General features: G+C 49.1%; 2 protein-coding genes across 6 annotated transcripts in view; both read left to right on the top strand.

The window, feature by feature from the left end:
• The window catches only part of TLK2 (tousled like kinase 2), a 117,398-nt gene extending 113,286 nt beyond the window's left edge, over positions 1-4,112 (top strand). For all 5 annotated transcript variants that reach the window (XM_053930712.1, XM_053930711.1, XM_053930709.1 and 2 more), the window contains 2 exons: positions 736-843; positions 3,012-4,112. In XM_053930712.1, coding sequence (XP_053786687.1) covers positions 736-843; positions 3,012-3,185 — 282 coding nt within the window. In that variant the 3' untranslated portion in view covers positions 3,186-4,112. The remainder of the gene's footprint in view (positions 1-735; positions 844-3,011) is intronic.
• Positions 4,113-11,635: 7,523 nt separating this feature from the next.
• Positions 11,636-27,544, top strand: part of MRC2 (mannose receptor C-type 2) — a 53,898-nt gene continuing 37,989 nt past the window's right edge. The window contains exon 1 of the mRNA XM_024573152.4: positions 11,636-12,238. Coding sequence (XP_024428920.2) covers positions 12,118-12,238 — 121 coding nt within the window. The 5' untranslated portion in view covers positions 11,636-12,117. The remainder of the gene's footprint in view (positions 12,239-27,544) is intronic.

Below are 27,544 nucleotides of genomic sequence, written 5' to 3'. Positions count from 1 at the left end.
CAGCTTCCCTGTTATCTTCCCCTTGTTTCCTTTGTTCCTTATCCTGCTTCTCTAATCTGGGGAAGCTATGCAGAACTGAGAGGGGATAATTATTATTTATACTCCGATAACGTGGAAGTGCTGCTGGGAGTGGTAGCCAAGGTTATCTTGGAGGAGGTATTTGTGATCTATCAGTGGAAATGCTGTAGAGATGACACTAGGCCTGAACTTGACTTTTCAGAGTTTATTAGAAAATGGTAGTTTGGGGCACAGATGAAGCCATTAAGCAACCCCAGTTCTTTTTTTCCCCCACTTTGGCCTTTCCCCTCTACTCTTTCACTTGTCCATCTCTTTTTATCTGTGTCTTGGGTCTGCCAGTGGCACACATATAAATTGCTTAAGCCCACAGGTATCATCAGAGCAAAAGAGGTTGCTGGTTCCGTTTCTGAATCTTCTTCTTCTTCTTCTTTTTTTTTTTTTTTGCTGTAAGCAGAGTGTAGCACAGGTATGATATTGCAGATGCTGCTCTGGCTCCAACTCTGCCTTAGCCTAGATGTTGGACTCTGAGCAAGCCACTTAAGCTCTGAGCTTTTTGCACCCTTTGTCTATAAAATGAGAATTCAAGATTATCTCTGAAGTTCCTTATGGCAGTTCTCATTAAGATACCTTCCCCTTTCTTCCCTGGGGTTTTGAATTGTTCTCTTTTTGCTTTAACCAGAGGCCCACCCTTTTTGTTTATTTTTGTTTTTATGGTAGCCTTTTGGCCATAACCAGTCCCAGCAAGACATTCTACAAGAAAATACTATTCTTAAAGCTACTGAAGTGCAGTTTCCGCCAAAGCCAGTAGTAACACCTGAAGCAAAGGTAAGTTCTGACCATTGGCCAGCAGAAATGACTACTTTGCTTTTTGTATTATTTCTCTGGGTAATAGTGGATGGATTACTCAGTACAAAATTCAGGAGTCATTAAAACATCTTCCTCCTTCTAAATGTGTTCTCCAGCTCTTACCCTCTTCTCTTTCTCTCCTCCCATAACAAATATTTATTGAGTGCCTATCACGCAGTAGATGGTGGAGAAGGAACTGTGAATATATGACAATGAACTATACAGACAAAGTCCCTGTCCTTAGGGAGTTTACATTCCACTAGACGAGACAAACAATAACTAAAAATGGATACAATTTAGATGTTGATAAATGTTATGAAGAAAGTAAATTGGAGAAAGTCTGGTCTCCAGGAGTGGTGGGAACCCCTTTTTTGATGGCATGGTCAGGGAAGGGCTCCATGATGAAGTGGGGTTTTGAGTAGTACTGAATGATGTGGAGGTGGGGGCCATGTATAGATTTGGGAGAAGAATGTTCTGAGCAGAGAAAAGTGAATAAAGCTCAGATGGGAGTGTGAGCTTAGCAGGTCCACGGAGTGGGCAGAATGGAGGGGAGACTGGTAGGAGACACAGTAGAACAGATTGTAAACTGATGGGAAGCAGTGGAAGGGCAACTGTTTGATCCGATTACTTTTGCAAAAGCCTATACTGGCAGCTGTGTCGAGAGAAAATCCAAGGTAAAAGTTTATTTGACTGGTATCCAACCTAAGAAAATCTGTTTAACTCCAGTTACAGATATCTCCCCAAGAAAGGTTTATTTTTAAAGGCTAAGGATCAGGTCCTGGGTAGGTAGCTCAGTTGGTTAGAGCATTTTCCTGATACACCAAGGTTGTGGGTTTGATCCCTGGTCGGGGCACATGCAGGAGCCAACCAGTGAATGTGTAAATAAGTGGAACAACAAATTGATGTCTCTGTCTCGCTCTCTCTAAAAATCAGTACATACAAATAAAAAAAATAAGGGCCAAGGATCATTACGTTCATTTCTGTGAATTTGTTTTTATCTTCCAAACGCTTTAATCAAGCAACAACCTCTAGGTGTCTTCTATTTTGAAAAACCAGGGTTGGTATTACACTTTTGTGTTTTATTAATTAAACATGGGGGGGATAGAAAATCATTACTTTGTTTCATGTTTTAGATTTTTTTTAAATAGACTTCATTTTTTAGAACAGTTTTAGATTCACAACAAATTCAAGCAGGTAGCGTTTCCATGTACTCCCTGGCACTCTACCCGCAGGCCCCGCCGCCCTGCTCCCCCACACACAGACAGCCTGTTCCACTGCCAACCTCTTGCCCCAGCGCGGTGCAATCGTTCCAATCTGTGAACCTCCACGGAGGTGCCATTATCGGCCTCGTGTAAAGTGTGGACTTTGGGTGATGTTTCAGAATTTTAAAAATTCATTTATCTGTTACAAGACTTTGATTAAATAGAACTGTCTGGTGAGAAAAGACAGATCATCTATTTAAGGGCCTTTATAATAAGAGTGTTAGAAACAGACTACATAGCCCTTCATACCTAGTGCCAGAGAGACCTCGATGTTGGCAGTAAATTAGGATTTTGAATCAAACCCCACTCACAGGATGTCTTTATGTCTTTATGTCTCTTGGGGAGACAAGACCTGTTTGGGTTTTCCTTTACTACTTAGGTATGCGTTTGTTCGTTTGCCTAACGGTCTGTCAGGGAATGAGGAGATACACACGGACAGCATTGGCCAGTCTGTGACACACTGTAGTGATAGTCAGTGTCGGTCTCCTCGCCCTGCATGTGGAGATGGTTTGTCATTACAGTTCCCACTTCCTCAGGAAGTTCACGCGAGGCCACGGCTTGTAGATGCAGGGTCATGACTTTAGACTGTGCCCGTGTCAACCAGCCAAGACAAAAAGGGTTTTTTTGTGTTGGTCTCTGTGCTTTGGGGGCAGAGGTATTTAGAGGTCGTGCCCATTTCCCCTCAGGAGTGGCTCAGTCGCCTCTGTCTGGGAAGGAGTCAGTGACCACAGAGAGGTACTGCTGCCAGTACGTGTCCTTCCCTGGTCTCCAGGTCTGCCTGGCTGTTCCAGGAAGGGCCCTGGCAGCTGCTGGGGAGCCTCAGGTTTCCTTCGGGGGGTGCCAGGATTATATGCTTCAGGCTTCTTCAAGAAACTTTCCTTTCAGGCATTTATTCGACGATGCTTGGCCTACCGAAAGGAGGACCGCATCGATGTCCAGCAGCTGGCCTGTGACCCCTACTTGCTGCCTCACATCCGAAAGTCAGTCTCCACAAGTAGCCCTGCTGGAGCTGCTATTGCATCAACCTCCGGGGCGTCCAATAACAGTTCGTCGAATTGAGACCCACTCCTGGGCCACAAACTGTTCAACACGCACAGAGTGGACAAATGGCATTCAGCAGTGGGTTTGGAACATAGCGAATCCGAATGGATCTCATGAAACCTGTACCAGGTGCTTTTATTTTCTTGCTTTTTTTCCCATCCATAGAGCATGACAGCATCGATTCTCATTGAGGAGAAACCTTGGGCACCTCTGGCCAGGCCTCATAGGAAAAGGCCCCGCCCGAGGTTCCGGCGTCAACGGTCACTGTGTGTGGCTGCTCTGAGTGAGGAAAAAATTAAAAAGAAAAACTGGTTCCATGTACTGTGAACTTGAAAACATGCAGACTCAGGGGGGTCCCTGATGCAGTGCTTCAGATGAAGAATGTGGACTTGAAAATACAGACTGGGCTAGTCCAGTGTCTGTCTATATTTAAACTTGTTTTTTTTTCTTTTAATAAAGTTTAGGTAACATCTCCTGAAAAGCTTGCAGCACAAAGGCTCAGCTGGGGATGGTGTTTGACTTCGGAGGAAAAAAGTTGCTATTGCCCGTTAAAGGCACTAGAGTTAGTGTTTTATCCCTAAATAATTTCAATTTTTAAAAACATGGAGCTTCCCTGCCCCCCTTTTTTATTTTTGAAGAATACATTTGGTCATAAAGTGAAACCCGCATTAGCAAGTACGTGGCAATGTTCATTCCAATCAGATGCAGCTTTCTCCTCCGTCTGGTCTCCTGTGTGCAATTGCTTCCCTCATCTCAGTAGGGAATGGAGTGGGGACACCGAGATGTGAGGGGTTTTGCCATTGGACAAAGAATGAGGTTAGAAGACTGCAGCTTCGGTCTCTCTAGGTTTTCAACTATTTCTTCACAATTTGAACACTTGACGGTTGTCCCTTTTAATTTATTTGAAGTGCTATTTTTTTAAATAAAGGTTCATCTGTCCATGCAGTCCTCTTGGATTCTCTGAATGTAGTAACTGTCGGAACTGCTCCAAAGGTAGGCAGAAAACGGGCCGGGGAGCCAAAGGCCCCAGGGATCAGGAGTTCCAACCACGATCTCTGTGTGCTTACTCAATGGTGTACATTTCTTGTTAACCGTGATATTAAAACTTGATCAGCACATAAGCTTTCCTCTGTTAGATCTTTTGGCAGGAAACAACCTCCAACCCTCTGAATTTTGTGGCTGTGTGCTGGTGTGTGTCTGTGTGTGCGTGTGCACACGCACTGTGTCTTACTCTAATAGATTCTAAGTGGAGTTAAAACTTGATCTCAAGGGAAACTGGTATTTCAAATATGAACTTTTTTGGAACATTTAAAAAAAAATACGGCTGTTTCTGAGACGTGTGATCAACTGAAGACGGAACTGAAATGGGGGCTGCGTGGCCCCACCAGGCCCCTGAAACAGCAGATCGTTCAGCAGTGGAGAGAGGAGGCCGGAGCCTGAACATGTGGTAGCCAGCTTGGAATGTCACTGATACATGTAGCAAGAGGGCGCAGCCAGAAACACTTAAAGATGCAGCACTCAGGCGTGCGAGTTCCTGGGGGTGAACAGGGGGGTCAGGAAGGGCAGAGAGCCCTCAACTCACGGCTCTAGCGTTGCTTTTACATGTGATAAATGCCACTTTGTTTTGTGAACCTGCCCCTCCCCTCTACTGGGCAACCGTGAGGGAAAAAATGGACTGTTCCACATTGGAGAGAAGTTTGTGGGTAGGTATGGTCTTGTGGAACTCCGAATGGAAGGAAGTCGGCCCCAGGGCCCTTGGTGCCTCTGACTTTCCAAAGCTGTTTTATCATGATACGCACACACGTGCACACACACGTATGTGCACACATGATTGTGTGTGTGTAATAACCTTTTTTTAACCATTACAATCAAGCTGCTAAGCAAAGAGCACCCAGGGGGTCTCAGGTTGAACACAATGCCGAAAGGAGGGTGTCTGCACAGGAAGAGATGAAGTTGAGACCAGATTTATACTTACCCAAAATAATAAGTTCTGTTGTTTTTTTCCCTCCTTCTCTTTCAATAATGTTGTAAAAAATTTTTAACAGTTGGAAAAATGCTGCATCTTTAAGCCTTCCCTCTAACTTCTGCCTCCTTTTTCCCCATGGGCTCAGTGAAGCTGTAGGACTTTATTTGTTGACTTACCTTTTCTACCCTTGTCCTGAAGAAGGGATGCCCTCTCTCCTTGCTGTCTTTGGTCCTGGGGCCTTTTTGGAGCTGCCTGGGCTCGGCTGAGTCTGGGCAAGGCCCCTTTCCTTTGCAGGGACCAGCCCCAGAGAGCGTGCAGAATGTTGACCTTCACTAGACTCTTAAACAATTAGTAGTGGGGTTCTTCCACAATATATTTTGTTAATATGGGTTTCACTTTTCCCAAGGATACTCCTTTATTGCCATGATGTTGATTTACTTTAAACAATGAGTTTTAAAATGTGTATTAATTTGTAATTAAATCCAGCCAGACTGTTTTGGCCTTTCCCAATCTGGGGGGTGGAGAGGATATTAAAATAAGTTTTAAGAAGTGAATTTCCCAGCCTCTTGATTTTACTCCAGCTCACACAGAGCCTTGCCATCTAGGGTGATAGACAGGGGAGTCCTGGCAGCTGGCCGAGGCCCAGGGGCATCACAGGCACCATGGGAATGAGTGTGTGGGTTCGTGCAGCACCTTCTGCACCTCTGACGTGCTAACACCTGTGCTTCTGGGTAGGAACACAGCAGTGAACAGCACAGGGAAAGGCCCAGCCGTCAGTCCACAGTTCAGGAGTGAGGGCACTGGGCCTCAGGAAGGGACGGAATATGAGGGTCTGAGGGCAAGGGGTCAGGCTCTGAATCGTCCACTGTGAGATGGGCAGCTGTAAAGGGAGACTTGCCATTGAAAGCTGCGTGCACCCCACTTCTGCGGCTGACCTGCACACATCTGCTGTGTTCTTGAGGGTTACCTTCTTGTTTCCTTGCCAGTCCAGGAAAGATAGGATTTTCTCCAGCTGAGAAGATTAGCAGTCACAGAGCTCTGGTGTTTATTTTAGAAAATAGCTCTCTCTAAACATTGTAAATACAATTATATCATATAATCTTAGAGCTAGAAGTAAGCTTCTGGTCCAGCTCCTTGCTTCTAAGAAGGCTAGATTTACAACTAGCTCGACCCACCTTGGTGATTCTTTTTTTCTTACTGAGAATCTATCCTTTTCTTACTTAGCACCCCAATCATCCAAACTCTTTTCTTGCATGATTAAAGTCTGCCTGAGGTAAGTTGGAGGAGTGGGGGAGGAGACATGGTACACAACTACTTGGGGTGTGGGGAGCCCCTTTTTCTAAAATTCTAGCTGGTCTCTACTTTCTTAAGGCAGAATCACCTAGTGGTTAAAAGCCTGGGCTGTAGAATTAGGTCTGGTTCAAATGCCACCTCTGTAAGCTTCAGAGATAGTTTCTTGGATGGCTGTTTAAAAAGTGGAAATAAGGTACATAATGTGCCTGACACATAAGAGGGGAGTCAAAAAAAAGGCGGTTTAGAAAGATCACAAGAGGCATTAAGTGGGATTGCTGGTCCTGGGAGCCCTGTTTGCTCAGTAGAAAGGCTCTCTGCTTGCCAGGTTATCGGGAAATCCATTTCCCTTGGTTCAGTGATGCAGACCTTTAAGGAGCCTTCCTTCTCTGGGTTGAGATTCAGTATCAACTTCTATCCTATGAGGTCAGCAGTCTCTTCCCCTGGATGCAAGACCACTTCCTGCTGAGTGTGGAAGGAGCATCTTACAGTCCCGTGTGGCCCCCAGGCCAGCAGCATCTGCATCTCTTGGAAACCTGTGAGAAATGCATGTGCTCAGCTCTGTCCCCCACCCCACCCCACCCCAGCACTTCTCTTTTCCAGGTGGCAGGATCGCTGAACACCCCAAGTCCTGCTGACCTTCCTATCAGCTACTGCCCTCAGGGAGGGGCAATTGGAGAGGGTGGCTGTCAGGCCTTGTCTAACTCATCCAGCTAGAGGACAGATGACTTATATTCGGTGTTAGGAATGAGAATCTATATCTGCGCTCTGGGCTGTCCTAGGACCAATGTTACACATGCGCTTTTCTATGGGGACCTCCCAGCTATGTTCATCCCTCACTACCTAACGGTACACTCAGGAATCATTCACTCCTTTGGGTAAAGCTTCTTACGTTTGGCCTTCTCTTAAAATGTGACAACTTCACCAGTACCTCCTCGTGATTAATTTATCATGTTTTTCTTTTACCTAAGGAGTCCAGTGCTGCAGGAGAAAGCTGAGCCCAGTGTCTGCTTAGGAAGCCAGCCTGGCAGACTGGATCAGGGGTGAAGAGAGCCTGGGGCTGGGTTGAAGCTTTTTGGAAGTGGTTGGGGAGGTGATAGCGTAGAGAGGATGCAGGGAAAGGAGGGAGTAGGTAGGGAGGGGCTCTGTGGCTGCTGCTGAGCTCAGCAGGTGGGCTGGGGGAACCTGCCAGAGGCTGGGAAAACAGGCCAGGGAGCAGGTCTGACCTGGTGGGGACAGGGAATACAAGAGCCCTATTGTGCTGCCTGAGCTCAGCTTGGGCCCTAGACTGGCTGGAGTCGGCTGTGTGTGTGTGTGTGTGTGTGTGTGTCTGAACCAGGGACCTGAGGTGCAAAGGGGTCAAAGAGTATCTGGCTGGCTGACCAGGCCCCACCCACCCCTGGCCACGGGTCAGGCATCCTGGGTGCGCAGGGTAGTGCTCAGCTAGAGAACTGTGGTAACCTTAGTCTCATTCAATCCTCCAAGCACAGTCTGCAGCTGTGGTAGCCCGCTGTGCAGCCCCAGCCTTTCCACCTGAGGGCAGCTTGGGGAGGTGTCGCAGAGGGCATGATCAGCAGAGGGAAGGGGCTCTAGCACTGCTGCTTTGCAGGGAAGTTTCTTGGCTGTGTCTCTTTACAGCCTAGGAATAGATGAGGTAGAAAGACCAACGTCTCGCTGGTTTTACATATGAGGAAACTGAGGCCCAGAGAGATTTGGTGCCTGGCGGTATAGGTAGAGCAGGATTGAATGGGGATGGACTTCAGGCTTGAAAATAGGTGGGTTCTGAGTGCTGTTCTGGGGTAAACACTGCTGTGGGTGAAGGCTGCAGCTGGGCTCCTGCTGCAGGCACATCACCCTGATGGAGGGCTGCCTTTCTCCAGGCTGCCCTCACTCTACCCCACCCCTCCCTCACGGCTAACCCTTAGACATCTGCCTGAAGACGCCAAGTCAGCCCAGCTTCTGCGGTCCTAGGCTGGAACTGAAATTTGGGGAAGAGGGGGTGTGGCTTCCCAGACCATTCCTGTTTCAGGTTCCACCTGATTTGGATCATCTTGCTGTATAAAGTCCTAAAATCCTGCCCCATGCCAGTCCTGGGCAACTCTGTCTTCCTGTTCCTGTGTCTTAAGAGAGCACGAGACACTTCTCCCAGGGTTTGTTTATACTTTGGAATACCGCTTTTGCATATACAGTGAACCTGGAGATGTTCAGGCAGCAGGGGAGGCTGTACCATTCTCTTGGGCAAAGGAAAACATGCAGTGTGGCGATCCCCATAAAACTGACCTGAGCAGCAATCATGGGCAGTGGGGAGGGGGTGGGCTAGAGAGGCGAGCAGGACCAAGAGTAAGGAGAAGGGGAGACACCTCACGTCCCAATGGCCCAGGAAGATGAGAAGCAGGGAGGGGAATAGCATTCCCAAACATCTTTATCCAGAGGCCATGCCATCCCTTTATATCACAGGCGGCAAACACAGGGCCGGGGGGCCAAATCCGGCCCTCCACCTTGTTTTATCCAGCCTGGCACCTTGTTTCTACCTGGTGGCAGCGCCGAGCTCTCCCTTAACTGTTACGGAGTAGTTACATTTATACAGTCCTAAAATTACATTCAGCCCTTTGAAGGCAACTGCGAGGCTGATGTGCCCCCTCGTGAAAATGAGTTTGACACCCCTGTTTTATATGGAACATTTAATTGGGGGGACCAGGTAGGAATTGTTAACCAATCTACAAATAGGAAGTGTGAACTCAAGAGCTTGAGGAACTCAACGAACGTCACAAAGCTAATAAGTGGGAGAGCCAGGATTTTATTGGGGTCCTTCTGACTCTAAAGTCTGCTCCTTTCCCTGAACTGGGTGGATGGAATCAGCAGACCCAGTGATTCCTGTATTTGGCTAACAGTGTCTGACTGTTATTGATTCCACTATAGCAAATACAATCTTGGTGAAAATTCCCTGGACCAGGTTGTAGAGTTTGCCAAGTCCCCAGCATCTAGCACATGCTAATAGTGGTTGCACTGAGCTTTAACAGGAATGGTGATGAGGCTATGGGCACAGAGGATACTGGCCTTTCTTTGGAAGTAGATGAGGGTCTGGGTACTGGGGAGGGTCCCTCTAAAAGCCCCAGCCCTCACAACACCTGACACACCTGCAGACTGTGACCATGTTCTGTTGACAACTGATGCACAGGATCTTTAAGTGGTGGGGGACCAGGCTGGATTCTCCATAGGAGAATTGCCCAGATGTGGCCTGGCCCTTTGCCTTGTGAGCTCCAGATCTAAGACAGATGGTGGCCATGGGTGTGGACCCTCACAGACAATCAGCAGAATACAGTGTGCAACTCTGGCTGGCTAAGCAGGAAGTCTTGGCCCCAACAGAAACGAACCAGGGTGTCAGAAGAGCAAGCGTCGTTCCCGGCTAGTGAAATACACTTTCGTGCTCCTCAGCCCTTGAGTGGCGCTTCTCTGCCTGGAATGTGGCAAAAACTATGTCTTATTTTCCCCACTAAACAAAACTTCTAGGGCTGCTACCTAGTTTGCTCATCTTTGCTTTCCCAGCAGCTGGCACAGAGCTAGCAATCGGTGGTGGTTGAATTTGACCGGGGTAAATGAAATGAGAGGGCATCCGTGTGCTGGGCAACTGGGACTGGTGCTGGCAAGTGCCGGACTTTCTGGACCGATGTCATTCACTGGTGATGTCTGGTAGTTGGCTTCTGCCCTGCTGTGGGAAAGAATACTAAAACCTACTCGGGTTGGGGGAGCAGAGCCATCCAAACCTGTTCCAGAACTTTGGGAGCCTTGCCTGAGTTCCACTTCAGAGGAAGGGGGAAATTTGGTGAGGCTGGTGACTAGCTCGTTCAGAGATGGAAACCTATACGTTGACTTTGAGCAAACTGTTTTGGCTACTCGAAAACAGTAGCATAGCTAAAGCTGGCTTGCCCTCAAGACACTTTTAGGTAACAGGAGAGAGGTGAGAATGGGGGACGAGAGGATAATCTTTGAGGCAGCCCCAGCGTGGCTTGTAGCCTGCAGAGTCCTGGGGCACCAGGACATGCCATACTAAGTTGTGTCCCCAAGGGCTTCAGTGAAGTAGCAGTTGCCAGAAGGGACATGGCTCTGTCAGATCTGCCCAAGCTAACAATGGAGTGCCACGGACTTCCTTGGCCTGATTGCTAACCATTTTTTTTTTAGGACAAAAATGTAGGTAGTGGGAATCTTCCCCGAGGGACTGTAGAGTATTTCGGTGGGTGCTCGCTCTGGGGCCCTGCATCCTCTGTACCCGTACTTGCCAAGAATCTCAGCCTAGCAGAGAAGGGAAGAGCTAAGTGAGCATTTCGGACCCCACACCCTCAGCTGCAGAAATGGGGAAAGCTTTACCCAAGGCAAAAAAGTAAAAAAAAGAAAAATTAAAAAAAATTATTTCCAAAAATAGCACCGCGATGGACAGCACAGGAAACAATAAAGTGTATGTTAGTTTCATAGTGTTTTTATTTGATTACTCATGGTGAGAGAACGTGAATCTTCTCCACATTTAGGGTCTCCAAATGTCTCAGTCTGGCTCTGAGCCCAGAGATCCCAAGCGTCTTTTCCAAGGTCACTCAGGGAATCAGAGGTGGGGGTGCGGTTCCACTCCAACATCCTGACTCCCAATCCAGGGCTCTGTGCTGCAGTGACCTGTTGCATAATACGGAATAACTGGATTGTCTTCCTTTTTATGAAATTTCCATTTGGTCCTTTGCAACCAGCCAGCCATCCGCTCCTGGTGAGAGTGATGATGTCTGTCTTCTGGGGCATCCAGTGGACAGATTTGCCCTAGCTTTCTGGATGCAGCCCCAACTAGCGAAAGCACTACGCTCCTCTGCGCCAGGGACGCTGACATAGGGGTTGCACAAATGCTAAAACTAGAAGTGCCAAAGTTTGCGCTCCGCCCACGGTCCAGGGGCCCTGCCGCCCCTTCCCGCAATTTTCGTCCTGGTGGTCGAGCTCTGGGCCCCGCCCCTTCCCCATCAGACCGGAGGAGGGATCCTTCCAGGCGTGAAGGTAGCGGATGCTCTGTGGCTAGAGAGGTCGGTGGAAAAAAAGCTGGATAGTAGGGGCGCCAGCGGCCTGAGTGTGGCCGCCAGGGTCAGCCGCGCGCCGGCGACCCCGCCCCCGCCCAGCTGGGCCTTGCAGTCCACGTCCGGCCACGCCGCGAAGTGTGCGGAAAGTTTTGCAGTTGCTTCCCCGCCCGCGCCAGCCGGAGAGTTGTGACGCAGCGTCTGGGGCTCCGGGCCCGGGCGGAGAAGAGAGGGAAGGCGAGGCAGGGAGAGAGAGGGAAACGGAGAGCTGGAGAGCACGCACGCCCGGGGCCCTCCTCGACCCCGCTGATCTTCCTCTCCGCCTCCCCTCCCTTTCCCCTCGGTGCTCTTACTGAAGCCCCAGCCCCACGCCTCCCTCCTCCCCTCCCAAGCTGCCCGCTTCCCTTCCCCTCTGCCCCTCACACCCTCCTCCTGGGTTCTGCGCTCCTCCCCCCTGCCCTCCCTCCGCCCGGCCTGCCTCCTTCCCTCCTCTTCTCTCCTCCTCTCCCCGGGAGGCATCACTTCGTCCCAACCCGGAGGAAGACGCAGCCCCTTGCGGGCGGTCATCACTGCCCAGAGCCGGACTGCCACAGCGCACAGCGCCCGTGCGCCCTCGGTCCCCGTATCCCCGGAGTGGCGCGCCGTGGGCATGGGGCCCTGCCGGCCAGCCCCCGCACCCTGGCTTCGTCACCTGCTGCACTGTGTCCTCCTTCTCGGGGGTCTGCACTTGGGCCGCCCCGGCCCTCCCGGGGACACCGTCGCTCTCCCGGGTAAGGCGCTGCCAACTTGGCCAACTTCGGGGGCCCGGCCGGGGGTAACACAGGGAAGCGGGCCTCTCTTCTCAACTTTCCCCTCCTCTCCCCTCACCCCCTCCGCGTGTGTGTGTGTGACTGGGTTTTTAAAAATCGTCTCCGCTTTTCTGAAAGCGGGGAGGAGAGGGGGAGGAGCGCGCCTGGAGGTGGGGGAGGACCTGAGTGGAACCAGATGTGGCGGGCAGCGGGGGAGGGGAGCCTGGGGGTCTCGAACAGCCTCGGAGGAAGAGGGCGGGCTCCGGGAGGACCCCGGCTCCGGCCTTCCTGGACCACCCAGCTCCGGGACCTGCGGGGCGCGCCCGCAGGAACCAAAGGCTCCATCCAGTAGACTCCAGTCCGGTCTTCTTGCTTCGCCCCAGGACTGATGGGTTATGATTGTTTTCTAGTGACTCGTAAAGGCTTGTGTGCCTTCCTGTAATCTCGGGGTGTTTATAATTTTCTTTTCCACACTTGGTCTTTAAGGGCAGCTTTGTGGCATGCGGCATCCTCACTGCTCAAACAGAGCTCTGTGGGTCAGTTTTGTGCCACCAGGATGCAGCAAGGGGCTGGACAGAGTGTGTGTGTGTGTGTGTGTGTGTGTGTGTGTGTTGTGTGGGCGCCTCTGACCAAACTGGCACCACTCCAGAGTAGACAGATCTTGGGCGGCCAAAGAGCTGCTAACGATGCAAAAACCCAACTAACAAAACCCAAAAATCTTAAGCTGTACCTTCTCTTTCTGCTGCTCTTTCTAAAGTGTGACAATGAAGTGTGGGGAAAGCCGGACCCCTCACCAAGATTCTGAGCGTCAAAGGGAAAGACCCACTTCCTGGGGGGCTGGCATGAGTCAAAGCTGGAATTGACGGGGAGTGCAGTAATTACAGCCCAGTGCCGGCCCAGCTCCGGCTTGCTTTACGTTTAATTTGGGGATGGGGGTGAGTGAGAGGGGACAGTCAGTGCAGTGTTTGCAATTTTATGCAAAGTCCAGACAGCCCCACGGCCATTGCTTGCTGGGCTGGCCCACACACCAAGTGTGATTGTTGCCACCAAAACACTATCTGCCCCCATTGTGCCGATGGGAGAGGTGGAGGTCTATTCACACCAGGCAGGGCCCCCCCTGCTGAATTTAAGACCCACCTGGAATTGAATGTGGACCAACACCCCCCAGGTCCCTAACTCCCCAGCCACTGCAGGTCGGGGCTCACTGGCTGCCCCTGCCTCCTGCACTCCTGCCTGTGTCTGGCTCCTCTGTGAATGAACCCAAAAGGCAGGGGAGGTGGGGAGTGTGGAGGAGGAGCAAGGCCATTCCAGAGTCCCAGAGCACATTTTAAAGCCAGGCCCTGGAGAGTTGTGGCCAGAGAGCTGACCTGGCCTTTGTCCCCTCAGTGGAGCTTTTGACAGAGGGACCTGGAAGTGTCTAGTGAGAGGCCCTGTGAGGGAGGTCACCTAGAGTGCCCCCTCTGCCTCCTGGTCTCCTCCCGGCCCCTGCTCTCCTTTGGGCTGTGTCCCTGCCCTTGTGGCCCCCACTTTCCAATGGCAATGCATCCATCGCTGCCCCCACTGAAGAAGCTTAGGGGTGGGGGGGGCCTGGTCTCAGTGGCAGCAGTTAAGGAAGAGGAGGGTGAAATTCTAGGTGGTTGTCCCTGCACATCCTTCTATCCTCTGTTCAGAGTGCTCCTCCTCGAGGCTGAATTCCTTCCTCATCCCGCTGTACCTGATGAATTAGGTGGTCACTGAGAAGAGCTTAGCAGCACCACAATCCAAATGGCCCCATTCGGCCCCAGGAAATGCTTGTGAGAGCTAGGATTTGGCTTAGCAGGCCACTGCTGCTGGAGTGGACAGGGGTGCCTGTGGGTGGCTTCCAGTGAGATGAGAGGATGGAGCACCTCAGCGCCCCTTGGTGCGGCAGGGCAGCAGTGCCCGCCTGGTGCAGGCTGGCAGTACCCATCTTTTTTCCACCTCCATGGGATGTCCCCCAGTGCATGTGGCTGGAAGACCTGTTTGTTAATTTGTTAAATGACTGCAATGTAAAAAACATTTCATTAATTTATTTTTAGAGAAGAGGGGGAGGGAGGGAGGCAGGGAAAGAAACATTGATTGGTTGCCTCTCTCACTGGCATGCACCCCGACAACAGGGGACCAAACCTGCACCCCAGGCATGTGCCCTGACGGGGGAATCAAACTGGCGACTTCTTCAGTGCTGAGCCAAAGACTTGAGGAGGACGGAAGGTACAGAAAAGTGTAAGATGCATCCTTGGAGAAAAGGCAACGTTGCTGGGGGTGAAAGATGGCCTATTGCACAGGGCGGGGAGGCAGAGCTCCATTGGTGGGGTTATGCTCGAGGCCAGGAGCCATGCTCAATTCTTCATGTGCAGTTTCTCATTTAATTCTGATAATAACCCAAGGAAGGAGGCCTTGTTGAGTCCATTTTGCAAATAAGAAAATGGAGGCAAAAAGAGGTTTCATCATTTACTTTGGGTCACACAACTAGTACGCGAAAATCTGGAGCCACACGTACTTAGTGTCTGGAGGCTGGAGAAACTGGGGCGAAGGTCCAGCAGGCTCCTTGGAGGGAAGCTAGGTGGGACCAGGCTTTGCAGAGGCAAGGAGGAGAGCAGAGGGTGAGACCAGAAAGGTGGGCTGGGCTGTTCTGGGGGTCATGTGGCAGCTGGCTGGGGTGGAGAGTTCCTGAGTGGGGTGGGTTGGGAGGAACCTTGAGTGAAAGAAACCAGAATGGGGGAGCGACTTGCCAGCTGGCAGTGGGGCTCCCTGGAGAATCCTTGTAGGTTTCCGAGCAGAGGAGTGAGGTGCAAATTGGAGAGTTGCTGGGAGCCCCAGGGGTACAGGTGGAGGAGTGGGGAGACCTGGGAAATCCTCCTGTGAGGACAGATTCTGCTGTCTGGAGGACATTCCTTCTGAAAGGCATCAGGTGCTTGCTGCTACTGCCAGAGTCAGCCCGGCAAACTGCCTGCACCCCCTCCCCCCGCAGTTGGTCTTCCTTATTCCAACCCACCCCCCTTCTGTGAGCTGCCAGGGCAGGGGTGGTGCCCACCTGAGCTATGGTCGGTGCTAGCATCCTTCCTCGAACCTGCCCCCCTCCGCCCCCCAGGTCCACCCAGGCAAGGTGAGGGTGCAGGCAGGGGAGGAGAAAGCCCTGGTCTTGGCCCCTGTTTGTTCACACAAGAGAATCTTGGCTTTCTGATGCCTTTGTGGTAGAGTGATTTGGGCTGATGAGATGACTTCAGAAGTACCTGGAAGTTCTCAGAAGGGTATTCTTTTGCATTCACCACTAATTTAAGCATTAAATAGGCGCCCCTGCTGCACATACAGGCACGGCCCTTCTACACGTCACTGCCCTAGGAGGGTGTTACCACCCGTGGTACAGACGGGCAGCGCATCAGAGATGTGAAATCGTTTGCTCAAGACCACCACCACACCACTTGAAAGTGGTAAAAGCAGAATACGAACCCAGGTGTGGCCGCTGAGCCTGCAATTAAGCACTGCAAGGGTATATGCTAGGAAGGACTGGAGAATTCTGCTTTATGGGTTTTCCCCATAGCTCTAAGCCCCCTCGAGCATCTCTTGCTGTGTCCTCCAGGGAGGAACTCTGGGAACAGCGTAGAGGGGGCAGCTCTGTTATACTTGGCTGCCTGGGCGCTTGTCTCTCCCCCAGTTCCGTGGGCCCACGAGGCAGGGCCCAAGCTTTGCTAAGTGTCCTCAAGGTATGTGAGGTGCCCACCTTGAGGACTTCATGGATTGAGTGAGTGATAGAAGGGGGCTGATGCAGGAGTAGCCAGCCCCAGCCCAGCACCCCAGCTTCCCCGAGGTCAGGGATGCATGTGTTGCCTCCTTCAGTCGGTGGATGTTTACTGAGCCTGTGCAGCGCTGAGAGCAGGAATGACCGGGGCCTGGTCTGTGGAGTCCACCGTGGTGCCACCCCCCCACATACACACCTCCAGTGGGGGGTCCCTGTCCTTGGAGGGCCTGGGCTTTTCTGAGGGGAAGCATCTCTTCCTGTTGAGTCCTTCGTGAGACCGGGAGGGACCCTGGGGAGGGGCACCTTCCCTTGACTGGATCCTGAGTCTGGGTGGGGCAGACCGTCACAGCAGCGGTGCAGCTCTGGGAGCTCGCCTGGGCCCTGCACATCCCCCTTACTCCTCAGTTAGGGGTGGTGTAAGTGAACAGACGGACTGGGTGAAGGCATCTGTAGCCCTGGGGACCTGCTGGCATCAGGCAGCTCCAGCCCCTTAGGAGACAGATTGGGGTGGCTCCCTGAACTTGACCGTGGGCCCATATGGAACTCCAGTGGGTAGTTCCTTTCCTCTTCTTTGGACTTCTGGGTCTGCTCTCCCTAGCCCCTTGACTATGCAGTCCCTGCCCACCCTGCTTGGCTGGGCCCTTGCTCTCTGCCTCAGCCCTGCTCCTCCCCCTACCCTGCATTCTGCACCCACAGCTCTGGTTGTGCTGGTAGAGGATCTTTTTGGCTGTGTACTCTCAGCTTCTTCCCAGGTCACTGGCCTCTGCCTTCCCCCTTTCCCCGTCCCCCCACCTCCTCTTCAGCACAGTTTGCTCTGTCCTCCCTGAACTACTGCCACCCCACCTCCAGGCCTTCGCACACAGTGGTACCCCTGCCTGGGATGCCCTTCCCCTCTTACTCCCTGGCTGCACCTGCCCCTTCCTCCAGAATCTGCAGGACACCAAGGGGTCCTGATCACTGCCTCGTGGGATTGAGTGGGCTGAGGAGTGACAAGCACCCAGATGTCACTTGTGGATAAACCCCAGAAAGGAGGAGGGGGGTATCCCTTTACTTCTCCAGGATTACCACTAAGAGGACATGGTGAGAAGCTTCTGTGGTGGGCTTTGAACTCCTCTAGGGAAACACACAAAGCCAGTTTCTGAGCCTTCCCCAACATCCTCAGCGAGTGTTAGGGAGAGGAAGCAGATGGCAGGCTCCCCTGCAGACTGAGGCAGGAGTGGGCGTGGCCAGGAGTGTTCCCGCTCACAGTCCTCAGGAAATGGAAACCGGGACAGGATCAGTGGGACCATAACATTTTGTAAAGGTTGTATTTCTTTTTAGAGAGAGTGCAAGCGAGGGAGGGACACATCAGTTGATGGCCCTTTGCAGGTGCTCCAAACTGGGACTGGGCCCACAAGCCAGGCAAGTCTTTCTTTCCAGAGTTCCTCTTGTGTTTCATCGCTGTCACCCACCTGCTGGAGCCCCTTCCTCCCTTTGATTCCTGCACAGGTCCCAGCACAGTGTCTTGGACACAGTGGCATCTAGTAAATATTTATGTGTTTATTTAAGATTTTATTTGTTTATTTTTAGAGAAGGGGGGAAGGAGAGAAAGAGAATGAGAGGGAGAGGGAAACATCGATTGGTTGCCTTGCATCCCGACCAGGGACCGAATCTGCAACCCAGGCATGCACCCTGACCAGGAATTGAGCTGACGACCCTTTGCTTTGTGAGATAACGCCCAACCGAGGCACACCAGTCAGGGCATAGTAAATATTTATTGAAACAAAAAAAGAAAAATAAAGAAAGAGCAAATAAGTGTTCCAAAGAGCTCCCCCCCCGACTCCAGTTTTATTAAGATATAATTAGCATATAACATTTATTAGTTTAAGGTGCCTAACATAACACTTTGGTATGATATATTACGAAATGATTGCCACAGGTCAACAGCCCTCACCTCACATAGTTACAAAATATTTTTTCCCTGTGATGAGAATTTTTTCTTTGTAGTAGAAAGGCAGTGAGGAGAGTCATTCTTCCAGAGTTTCAGATGATGTCACACTCATAAAAAACATATGGCACTGAATACACAGAACATCTTCCAATGGGCTGAAATAAATCCCAGTGGACTTAAGCTGTTATAAGAAGTTAATGCGAGACACACCAGAAAAAACACACTAATGGGGAAAGGAATCTTTCCTTTTATAGTTATTGACAACTGGATTATAATTTAAAATTTTAGGGAGGGGATAGTGGGGGGGAGGGGAGACGGGTTTTCAGGAACGACTATAAAGGACACATGGCCAAAACCAAGGGGGGCTGGAAGCAGGGAGGGAGGTGAGGATGGCTGGGGTGGGGGGTAAATGCGGACAACTGTAATTGAACAACAATGAAATAATTAAAAAATAATTTAAAATTTTAATTTCAACTATAGCTGATCACCTTCGAGGAAATTCAGATGGAAAGTTGTCACATAGAAAGTGCAAAGATCTCTAGAAGTTAAAGATGTAGCTTTCTTTAAACCCGTAGTTAAACCAGTAAAAACAGAAAGCCTAATCTTGGCAGAGCGACGTGAGTGCCGGGATGTGGGATGGGGGCCTGTAAACTCGTTCAGTCTCTCAGGATTTGGTCTCAGACGATATGTCAGAAAGCAGATATGTGACACTTCGCAGCCTTTGACTTCCTAATTCCACTTTTGGGAATTCATAAGGCGTGAATCCTGCAGAGAAAAAAGTTCATAGGAGTGCTCTTCGTGGTTGCAAAAGAAATTGGAAACCATCTAAATGCCGGCAAGAAAAGCACAGCTAAGCAAACTAAGATGCCTTAACCTGACAGACAAAGTACGAGGCTACCTCCGTAGCAAATACACAGTTAATGCCGGTACAGAGGAAGATGTCTAGGGAAGAAGTTCATGACCACAGGGCAATCTTACATAATAGGCACCCAGTAACGGTTGGGTGAAGATGCATGCCTGATCGCTGGTGTTCATTATTCATTCATTCAGTTAACTGTTTTGGTTTTGTTTTCCTGAGTACTGACAATGTGCTGGGCATGGTACTCGGTGTTTGGTGAACAAATCAGGTGTGGTTCCTACCTTCCCAAAAAAGGTTGTATTTTGAGAGCAATTCCCCAAAATGGAGAGCCTAGGGTCAATACCCTGTCTGACCTGAGAGAACACCTGAGTCAGACCAGCCTGGGGCAGTAGCCATTCAACAGGAAATGGCCTTGCAACCAGGCGAGGTCCCCGAGGGCAGGATTTTCTGGTGTGACGCCATGAATGCTTACCTTCATTTCTGAAGGATCTGGGACTGTAAGAGCGCTGGTGTTTTGGAAAAAGCTTGGAAGTAGCACTGTTTATAATAGCCAAAACAAAACCAAACATGCACATCGAAAGAAATAGGGATAAGTTACAGATGCAGACACGCAATGAAATATAATGCAGCAGTGACTGAATGAACCTCAGCTACGTGCATTATCGTGGGTGCATTTCAGAGACGTAATGTGGAGGGGGAAAACATCCCAGGACTACGCTGGCATTATACCCCCTTGGAAACCATTGGAAAAGTTGAAAAGAACACATAATGCAGTGAGGAGCTATGTAGTCCTCACCTAGAAGAACCAACTTTTAACATTTTGCCACATTTGCTTTACCGCGTGTGTGCGTGTGTGTGTGTGTGTCGTGAAGCTATAGCCAATTGTAGATGGGACATTTCACACCTAAATACTTCACCATGTATCCACTAAAAACAAAGACATTCTGTATAACCATAATGCCATAATCACACATACAAGAAATATAAGAGATAAAATTATTTTTTCTAATATGCAGTTTATGTTTGGATTTCTCCAGTTTTCTCTTTTTGTTTTAAACTACCGTCCAGGGTCCAATGTGGCATCATGTCTCTTTAATCTCCTCAAACTACAATAGTTGCTTGGCCTTTCTGTCTTTTTGTTTTTTACAGATTTTATTTATTTATTTTTTAGAGAGAGGAAGGGAGGGAGAAAGAGAGGGAGAGAAACATCAGTGTGTGGTTGCCTCTTGCCTGCCCCCAACTGGGGACCTGGCCCGCAACCCAGAACCTCGACTTTTCAGTTTATATGCGGTTCTCAGTCCACAGAGCCACCCTGGCCAGGGCTCCTGTCGTAAAGGACAAGCTGGAGCCCTGGCGCTGGTAGCTCAGTTGGTTAGAGCAGCGTCCCAATGCCCCGAGGTTGCAGGTTTGATCTCCTGTCAGGGCACACACAAGAGGCAACCAATGGGTGCGTCAATGGGGGGAACAACGAGTCAGTGCTGCTCTCTCTCTCTCCCTCTGCTTCCTCTCTCTACAATCAATACATGAAAAAAATTTAAAGGACAAGTGGGAGTTGGGCTTCCTCCCCTTGCAGGCCTTTGTAGGAGGCTCAGCCGTAGAGCAGGTTCTCCTGAAGAAGCTCTCATTCAGGGTGCTCGCTGGTTCAGTCTCTTCCCACGGACAGCCTCCCGAACACAAGCCTCTTCCTTCTGCGCTGATTAGCCGAGTATTTACAGAGGAGGCCACGGGAGAGGACTCCCACGCCATAACACAAGCTTACATTTAGAGAGCAGCAGGACAGGAAGTTCTACAAGCACGGGATGGCAGTATGTGTGGGTGAGGCCGGAGTACAAATGAGAAAAACGAGGGGTGCAGGGTGGGCTTACTGCGTTTTAAGAACGTTATGACGTGTCCGTGTAACATTAGACAACAGAGGAGGACTGGAGACTCCGTGACTATTTACTGAGCGCATACAACCCGCCGGGGTCAGTATTACCCAACTGAGCCGAAGAGGCTGCGGTCCAGCATCACATGTCCAGTGAGTGGCATTCTTCCAACAGCATTTTCTCACTTCATGTCACTGTAATTCTCGTCTTGGTAATTCTCACAATACTTCAAACTTTTTGTATTATTGCGAATTTGTTATGGTGATCTGTCATCAGAGTGACCTTTAATGTTACTATTGGAATTGCCTCGGGGCACCGCAAACTATGCCCATGTAAGAAGGACTTAATTGGTAAAGGTTGTGTGTGTTCCGACTGCTCCGCCCACTAGCTGTTTCCTCTCTCTCTCTCCCTACCTCTCCCCCTCTTTTCTCCTCCCCCACACACTCCCTCAGGCCTCCCTTACCCTAAGACACGACAATATTGAAATTATGCTAATTAATAACCCTACAATGACCTCTTAAGTGTTCAAGTGAAAGGAACAGTGACAGGTCTCCCACTTTTAAGTCAAAAGCTAGAAATGATTAAGTTAGTGAAGAAGGCATATGAAAGGCCAAAACTGACACAGGCCAAAGGTTAGGCCTCTCACACCAAATTTCTAGCCAAGTCGTGAAGGCAAAGGATAGTTCTTGAGAAGAAATGATAACAAAGTAAAACAGTCGTATTGCTGATGTGGAGAAAGTTTTAGTGGTTTGGATAGAAGATTAAACCAGCCACAACATTCCCTGGAGCCAAAGCTTCATCCGAGGCAAGGCCCTAATTCTTTTCAATTCTGTAAAGACTGAGAGAAGTGAGGAAGCTGCTGAAGAAAAGTTTGAAGCTAGCAGAGGTTGGTTCATGCAGCTTGAGAAAATAAGCTGTTTCTATAACATCAGTGTGCAAGGTGAAGCAGCAGTGTCGGTGTAGAAGCTGCAGCAAGTTCTCCAGAAGATCTAGGTAAGATAATGAAGGCGGCTTCACTAAGCAGATTTTCAATGCAGGTAAAACAGCCTTATGTTGAAAGAAGATGCTATTTATGACTTTCGTATTTAGAGAGGAGAAGCCAACGCCTGGCTTCAAATCTTTAAAGGACAGGCTGCCTCTCTGGTTAGAGGCTCGTGCAACTGGTGACTTTTTGTTAAAGCCAGTGCTCATTCACCATTCTGGAAATCCTAGGGCTCTTAACAGTTATGCCAAAATCTACTCTGCTTTGCTGTATAAATGGAACCACAAAACCTTGATGACAGCTCTGGCTGGGTAGCGCAGTTGGTTAGAGCATAGTCTCGATAGGCCAACGTTGTGGGTTCGATCCCTGGTCAGGGCACATACAAGGAAACAACCGATGAATGCATAACTGGAACAACAAATTGATATTTCTCTCTGTCTCTAAAGAAAATCAATCAATTTTTTAAAAAGCCGGGATGACAGCACATCTATTTACAACATGGTTTACTGAATATTTTAAGCCCACTCTTGAGACCTACTGCTCAGGGGGAAAAAGATTTCTTTCAGAATATTACTAACAATGCACCTGGCCACCCCAGAGCTCTGATGGAGATATTCAATGAAATTCACGTTGTTTTCATGCCTGCTGGCACACATCCATCCTGCAGCCCATGGGTCACGGAGTAATTTTGACTTTTCACGCCTTAATATTTAAGAAATACATTTTGTAAGGCTGTAGCTGCCATACATAGTAACTCTGGTGGATCAGGACAAAGTAAATTGAAAACCTTCTGGAAAGGATTCAGCATTCTAGAGGCCATTAAGAATAGTTTGGAGGAAGTTGGTTCTAACCCTCACGGATGACGTTCAGGTTTCAAGACTTCAGTGGGGGCCATAACTGCAGATGGGTTGGAAGTAGTGAAGAACTAAAAGTGAGACCTGAAGATGGGAGGGAATGGCTTCAATCTCCTGCTTAAAGGGTAAAGGACGAGGCGTTCCTTCCTGTGGATAGAAGCTACTGGTGAAGATGTTGTGAAGACTGTTCAGGGGACAACAAAAGATTTAGATCATCACGTATAAAAAAGTGAATATGACATAAACTTAGTTGATAAAACAGTGGCAGGGTTCGAGAGGATTGCCTTCAATTTTGAAAGTTGTTCTGTTGTGGCCAGAATGCTATCAAACAGTGTTGTATGCTTGTTACAAAGAAACCAGTCATGGAATGAGGCGTCGTCGTCTCATTTTAAGACATTGCTGCAGCCACCCTGACCTTCAGCAGCCGCCGCCCAATCAGTCAGCAGCCATTGACACTGAGGTGCGACCCTCCACACCGAAAAGGTTGTGATTCACTGAATCTCGGGGGATGGTTAGCATTTTTAGCAATACAGTATTTTTAAATGAAGGTACGTACCGTACATTTTTTTAGACATAATGCTATTGCATGCTTACTAGACTACAGAATAGTGTAAACCTAACTGCTACATGCACAGGGAAACCAAAAACTGCCTGTGACTCGCTTTATTGCTGTGGTCTGGGGCTGAACCCGTGATATGTCTGAGGCATGCCTGTGCTATCTGCTCATGTGCATCTCTCCTGTCTCCCTCAGTTCTGCCCGCCCCCACCACTAATCTCCATTTTGTGTTTATCCATCTCTTGCTTTAAAAATTTTTAATTCTTGCCCCGGCTGCTGTGATTCAGTGGATTGAGTGCCAGCCTGTGAACCGAAAGGTCCCCTGTTCCATTCCCCATCAGGACACATGCCTGGGTCGAAGGCCAGGTCCCCAGGTGGGGGTGTGGGAGAGGCAACAGATCTGTGTATCTCCTGTACACCGATGTTTCTCTCCCTCTCTTTCTCCCTCCCTTCCTCTCTATCTAAAAGTAATAAAAAAAAAAATCTTTAAAATATTTTTAAAATTCTTTTTTCCCTTTATTGACTCCAGAGAGAGGGGGAGGGAAGGAGAAAGAGAGGGAGAGAAACATCAATGTGAGAGAGAAACATCTACTGGTTGCCTCTTGGATGCGCCCCGACTGGGGGACCTAACCGGCAGCCCAGGCACGTGTCCTGGCCAGGAATCGAACCTGCAATCTTCCAGTTTGCAGTTCAGCACCCAACCAACTGAGCCATGAGCCACACTGGCCATGGCAAAAAATTTTAATTCTTTAAAAAAAATATTTATTTATTTATTTATTTATTTATTTATTTTTAGAGAAAGGGGAAGGGAAGGAGAAAGAGAGGAAGAGAAACATCAATGTGTGGTTGCTTCTCACGCACACCCCAGTGGGGACCTGGCCTGCAACCCAGGCATGTGCCCTGACTGAGAAGTGAACTTGCAACCCTCTGGTTCGCAGGCCGGTGCTCAATCCACTGAGCCACACCAGCCAGGGCAAAAATTTTTAATTCTTGAAGTATAATATCGATACAGGAAAGTGAACACATCATGAATGTTCAACTCAGTGAATTTTCACAAGCTGAACACAGCCACGTAACCAGCACTCAGATTCAGTGTTTGGAACACTACTAGTATTCCAAACACTCTTAAACGTTTTCCACAGGCTTATTAGACACAGGTATTTCTTCTTTGTGAACCATCTGTTTATATTCTTGATTATTTTATCTCTTCAGGTCCTAACACCTTACAATGATTGGGGTCTATATTTTTCTCATGGGCTTATATGAATTTCTTGCCATATGTGTTACAAATATCTCTCCCTTGTTTGTTGTTCATTTAAAATTTTTATTTTAGAGTATCTTTTTTTTATCCCTTCTTCTCTTCCATACACTTGGCCTCTTGGGTGAAGTTCACAAAGCCCTTTGGGGTCAGACTGGGTTCTCCCCTTTCGTGGAGGACTAGTGTTTGCCCTCTGACGCACCCCCAGCTGTCTCTCTGACTGGCCCCCCTTTCTCCCCTAGACCCTCAGCAGTGCATCTGACCTGGTGGGAGCTTCAGTTAGTGAGCTTGAGTGAGGCTGCAAAAAGACAATGTTACAGACACATTTTTTTCAGGATAAGAATACATTTTTCTTAGGCTCATAGAAAAGGATACCTATTCATAGTACCCAATTCAAATAGTAAGTTGTGAAATAAAGAAAAATGACCTGAAATTTCACCACAAAAAAACAGCCACTGCTAACATTTTGGAGAATATCCTTCCAAATTGTGTGTCCTCTCCTTTCCGTCCCTCTCTCTGTATGAGACTTTACATAGGTGTTTTCCTGCTGATTTGGAACATTCTTCTTTCACGTGCCAATGTCTTCATTGAATTTCCACCCGGTGTTCCCATTGGCTGTGGAGGATTCCACTGCACCAATGCACCATGCCTTACCCCTTGTGGGACATTTAGGTCATACCTCTTTTTATTACCAAATATGTTTTTAAAAGATTTTATTTATTTATATTTAGAGAGAGTGGAAGGGAAGGAGAAAGAGAGAGAAATATCAGTGCGTGGTTGCCTCTCACGTGTCCCTTACTGGGGACCTGGCCCGCAGTCCAGGCATGTGCCCTGACTGGAACTCGAACCAGTGACCCTTTGGTTCACAGGCTGGCACTCAATCCAATGAACCACACCAGCCAGGGCTAATTACAAAATATATTAATTGTAGAAAATAGAGAAGAAAATGAGAATCACCGGCTCTGCCATAAGTCAGTGGTAACTGCTGTTAACACGTAGGCATGTGTAGAGGTTCTGGAACTCTGGTGTGCTTCACAAGCTTGTTTATAATCCAAATACTCCTTCACCCTGAGATTAGATTCAGACGTCTGTTGTGGGGCCTGGGCACTTGCATTGCGGACAAGCTCCCCCGCGGGTTTGGACACCCAAGTTCAAGAACCAGAATGCAAAACTGTCTTTTCAGACTTCACACGATTTAAGAGAAAATAGAAATGATGTCATACTCTACTTTCAGTTTCTAAAAATCAGACTGAACCTCTACCCACGTCTAAATACTCTTTTATAAATTAATTTCTATTGTCTGCACCGTATCAGCGTTCCATTCTGGGAGAGTATTCAGTTTACTCGGCCAGCACCATACCATTAGACGTTCCTTTTCCCCCAGTCATTGCTGTCACAGATAATGCTGTGTAATAGCTAAGTCTTTGCATAGATTCTTCTTCTTCTTTTTTTTTTTGTATTTCAATCTACTTCTCTTTTAATAAGACTTTATAAAGAGCAGTTTTAGGTTCCCAGCAAAATCCAGAGGAAGGTGGAAGAGATTTCCCATATAATCCCTTTATCAACACCCCTCACTGGAGTGGCACATTTTTTATAATCAATGAATCTACAATGACTCATTACTGTCACCCAAAGTCTACTGCATAGATTCTTAATTATTCCCTTAAATTCCTAAGAAGTGGATTCTGGGGCCAAGTCCCCCTCCAGAAGGGCTGCCTGCTGGGGCCACGTCTGCCACGAGCTTAGGCAGTGGGGCGGTGTTCCCCGGGGGTGGCTCCTGGCACGTGCCGGGTGCTCCGTGACTGTTGCGAGCGGCAAACATGAGTGTGTCTCCACTCAACAGATGAGGACGCTGAGGCCTGCAGGGCCAAGTGACTAATGCAAGAGTGGGAGTCCCAACCCAGCCTGCGTCTGGAGCCTGAGCTCTTAACCATGTCATTGACTTTTAATTGGTATCAGAGAGGGAGGAGCAGTGATGCTGGTGGGAGCAGTCCTTTATATGGTCCCGCAAACACGTGGCAGAAATCAGAAAAAGAGTGGAAGGGTGGGGAGAGACAAGGAACTGGGCGAGGGGGGCGCCCGCCTGCCTTTGTAGGTCCCGTCTGTTGTGATGTTACAATGGTGGTGTGTGTGTGTGTGTGTGTGTGTGTGTGTATGACCCTTTGCGGCTGTTCAGGGCCAAAGCAAGATAAACTCACCAAACGAGAACTGAGCCAGAGTGGGGTTCTGTGGGCAATGCAGAGAGCTTTTGTTGGCTTCAAGGATCTTCAGATGCCCCCTGTGTCTCTCTTCCCTCGGTTTTATTTACTCTAGAAAGATTATAATAATATAATAGAAAGTTACATATAGTCCCAGCCTCCTGGCACAAGAAATAATTTCATGTTTCCCTTCTTTTCATTGTCCATATGTAGATCTGTTTTTAGAAGAGGGTATAATTTAGAGGATGTTAAACCCCAGCCCATACGACACAGGGCAGCTTGCCTTTCCACCTCCCGTGGTCCAGCTCAGTTCAACACGCATGTATTGAGCACCTGTTGAATGCACTGAATTGGGGAGACAAGTGGATAGGACACAGCTCATGCTCTCAAGGAAGCAGTTAACGGGGGAGAGAGACCCCAAAAGGATCATGTCAATATTCCTGTAGATCTCACCAGGAGCCTGTGAAGAGGCAGGGAGGGTATTTTATGATTCAGTTTACAGCTAAGAAAGTAGTTTGAGTCCCCTAAAGTCACTTAGGTTGGGAGGGCAGAATCAGATCTGAACTCCTAGGCTAGATCTCAATTCTCAGCCCTACTCCCTGCGGGTCCCACTGCCCCGTGCCTGCCCGAATCCCCGTGAGGGTCCCTCGCAGCCGCTGTCCTCCTCCTCCTTCGCAGTATCTGCTGTACCAAGTGGCACAGGCATTACCCCACCTCCTTTCACACTCTCTCTTCCAGCCGCATATTTTGTGACCTCATTTCCCCTCTGTGATTGCCTTTGGAGTTTATTTCTGCAGAACCAGAATGTGCTGGGTGCGTAGCACACCCCAAGTGGCTCTGCCCTCCCAGAAGTCCCCCCACTTTTCCCTGCCATGCTGTATGTGGCCCTTGCTCCTTGCATCTCCCTTCCAGGCACACCTGAGGAAGGGTTCAAATGTTCAGAGGCCAAAAACAAATGATGCTTGCCAGGGGCACCCACGGGAATGGGAGGAGGACTCCACATCTGGACCATAGATTTATTTTTCTTTG

Source organism: Desmodus rotundus, chromosome 9, assembly GCF_022682495.2.
Source record: "Desmodus rotundus isolate HL8 chromosome 9, HLdesRot8A.1, whole genome shotgun sequence".
NCBI classification, from domain to species: Eukaryota; Metazoa; Chordata; class Mammalia; order Chiroptera; family Phyllostomidae; genus Desmodus; species Desmodus rotundus.
This window is presented reverse-complemented; position numbering and strand designations above follow the sequence as displayed.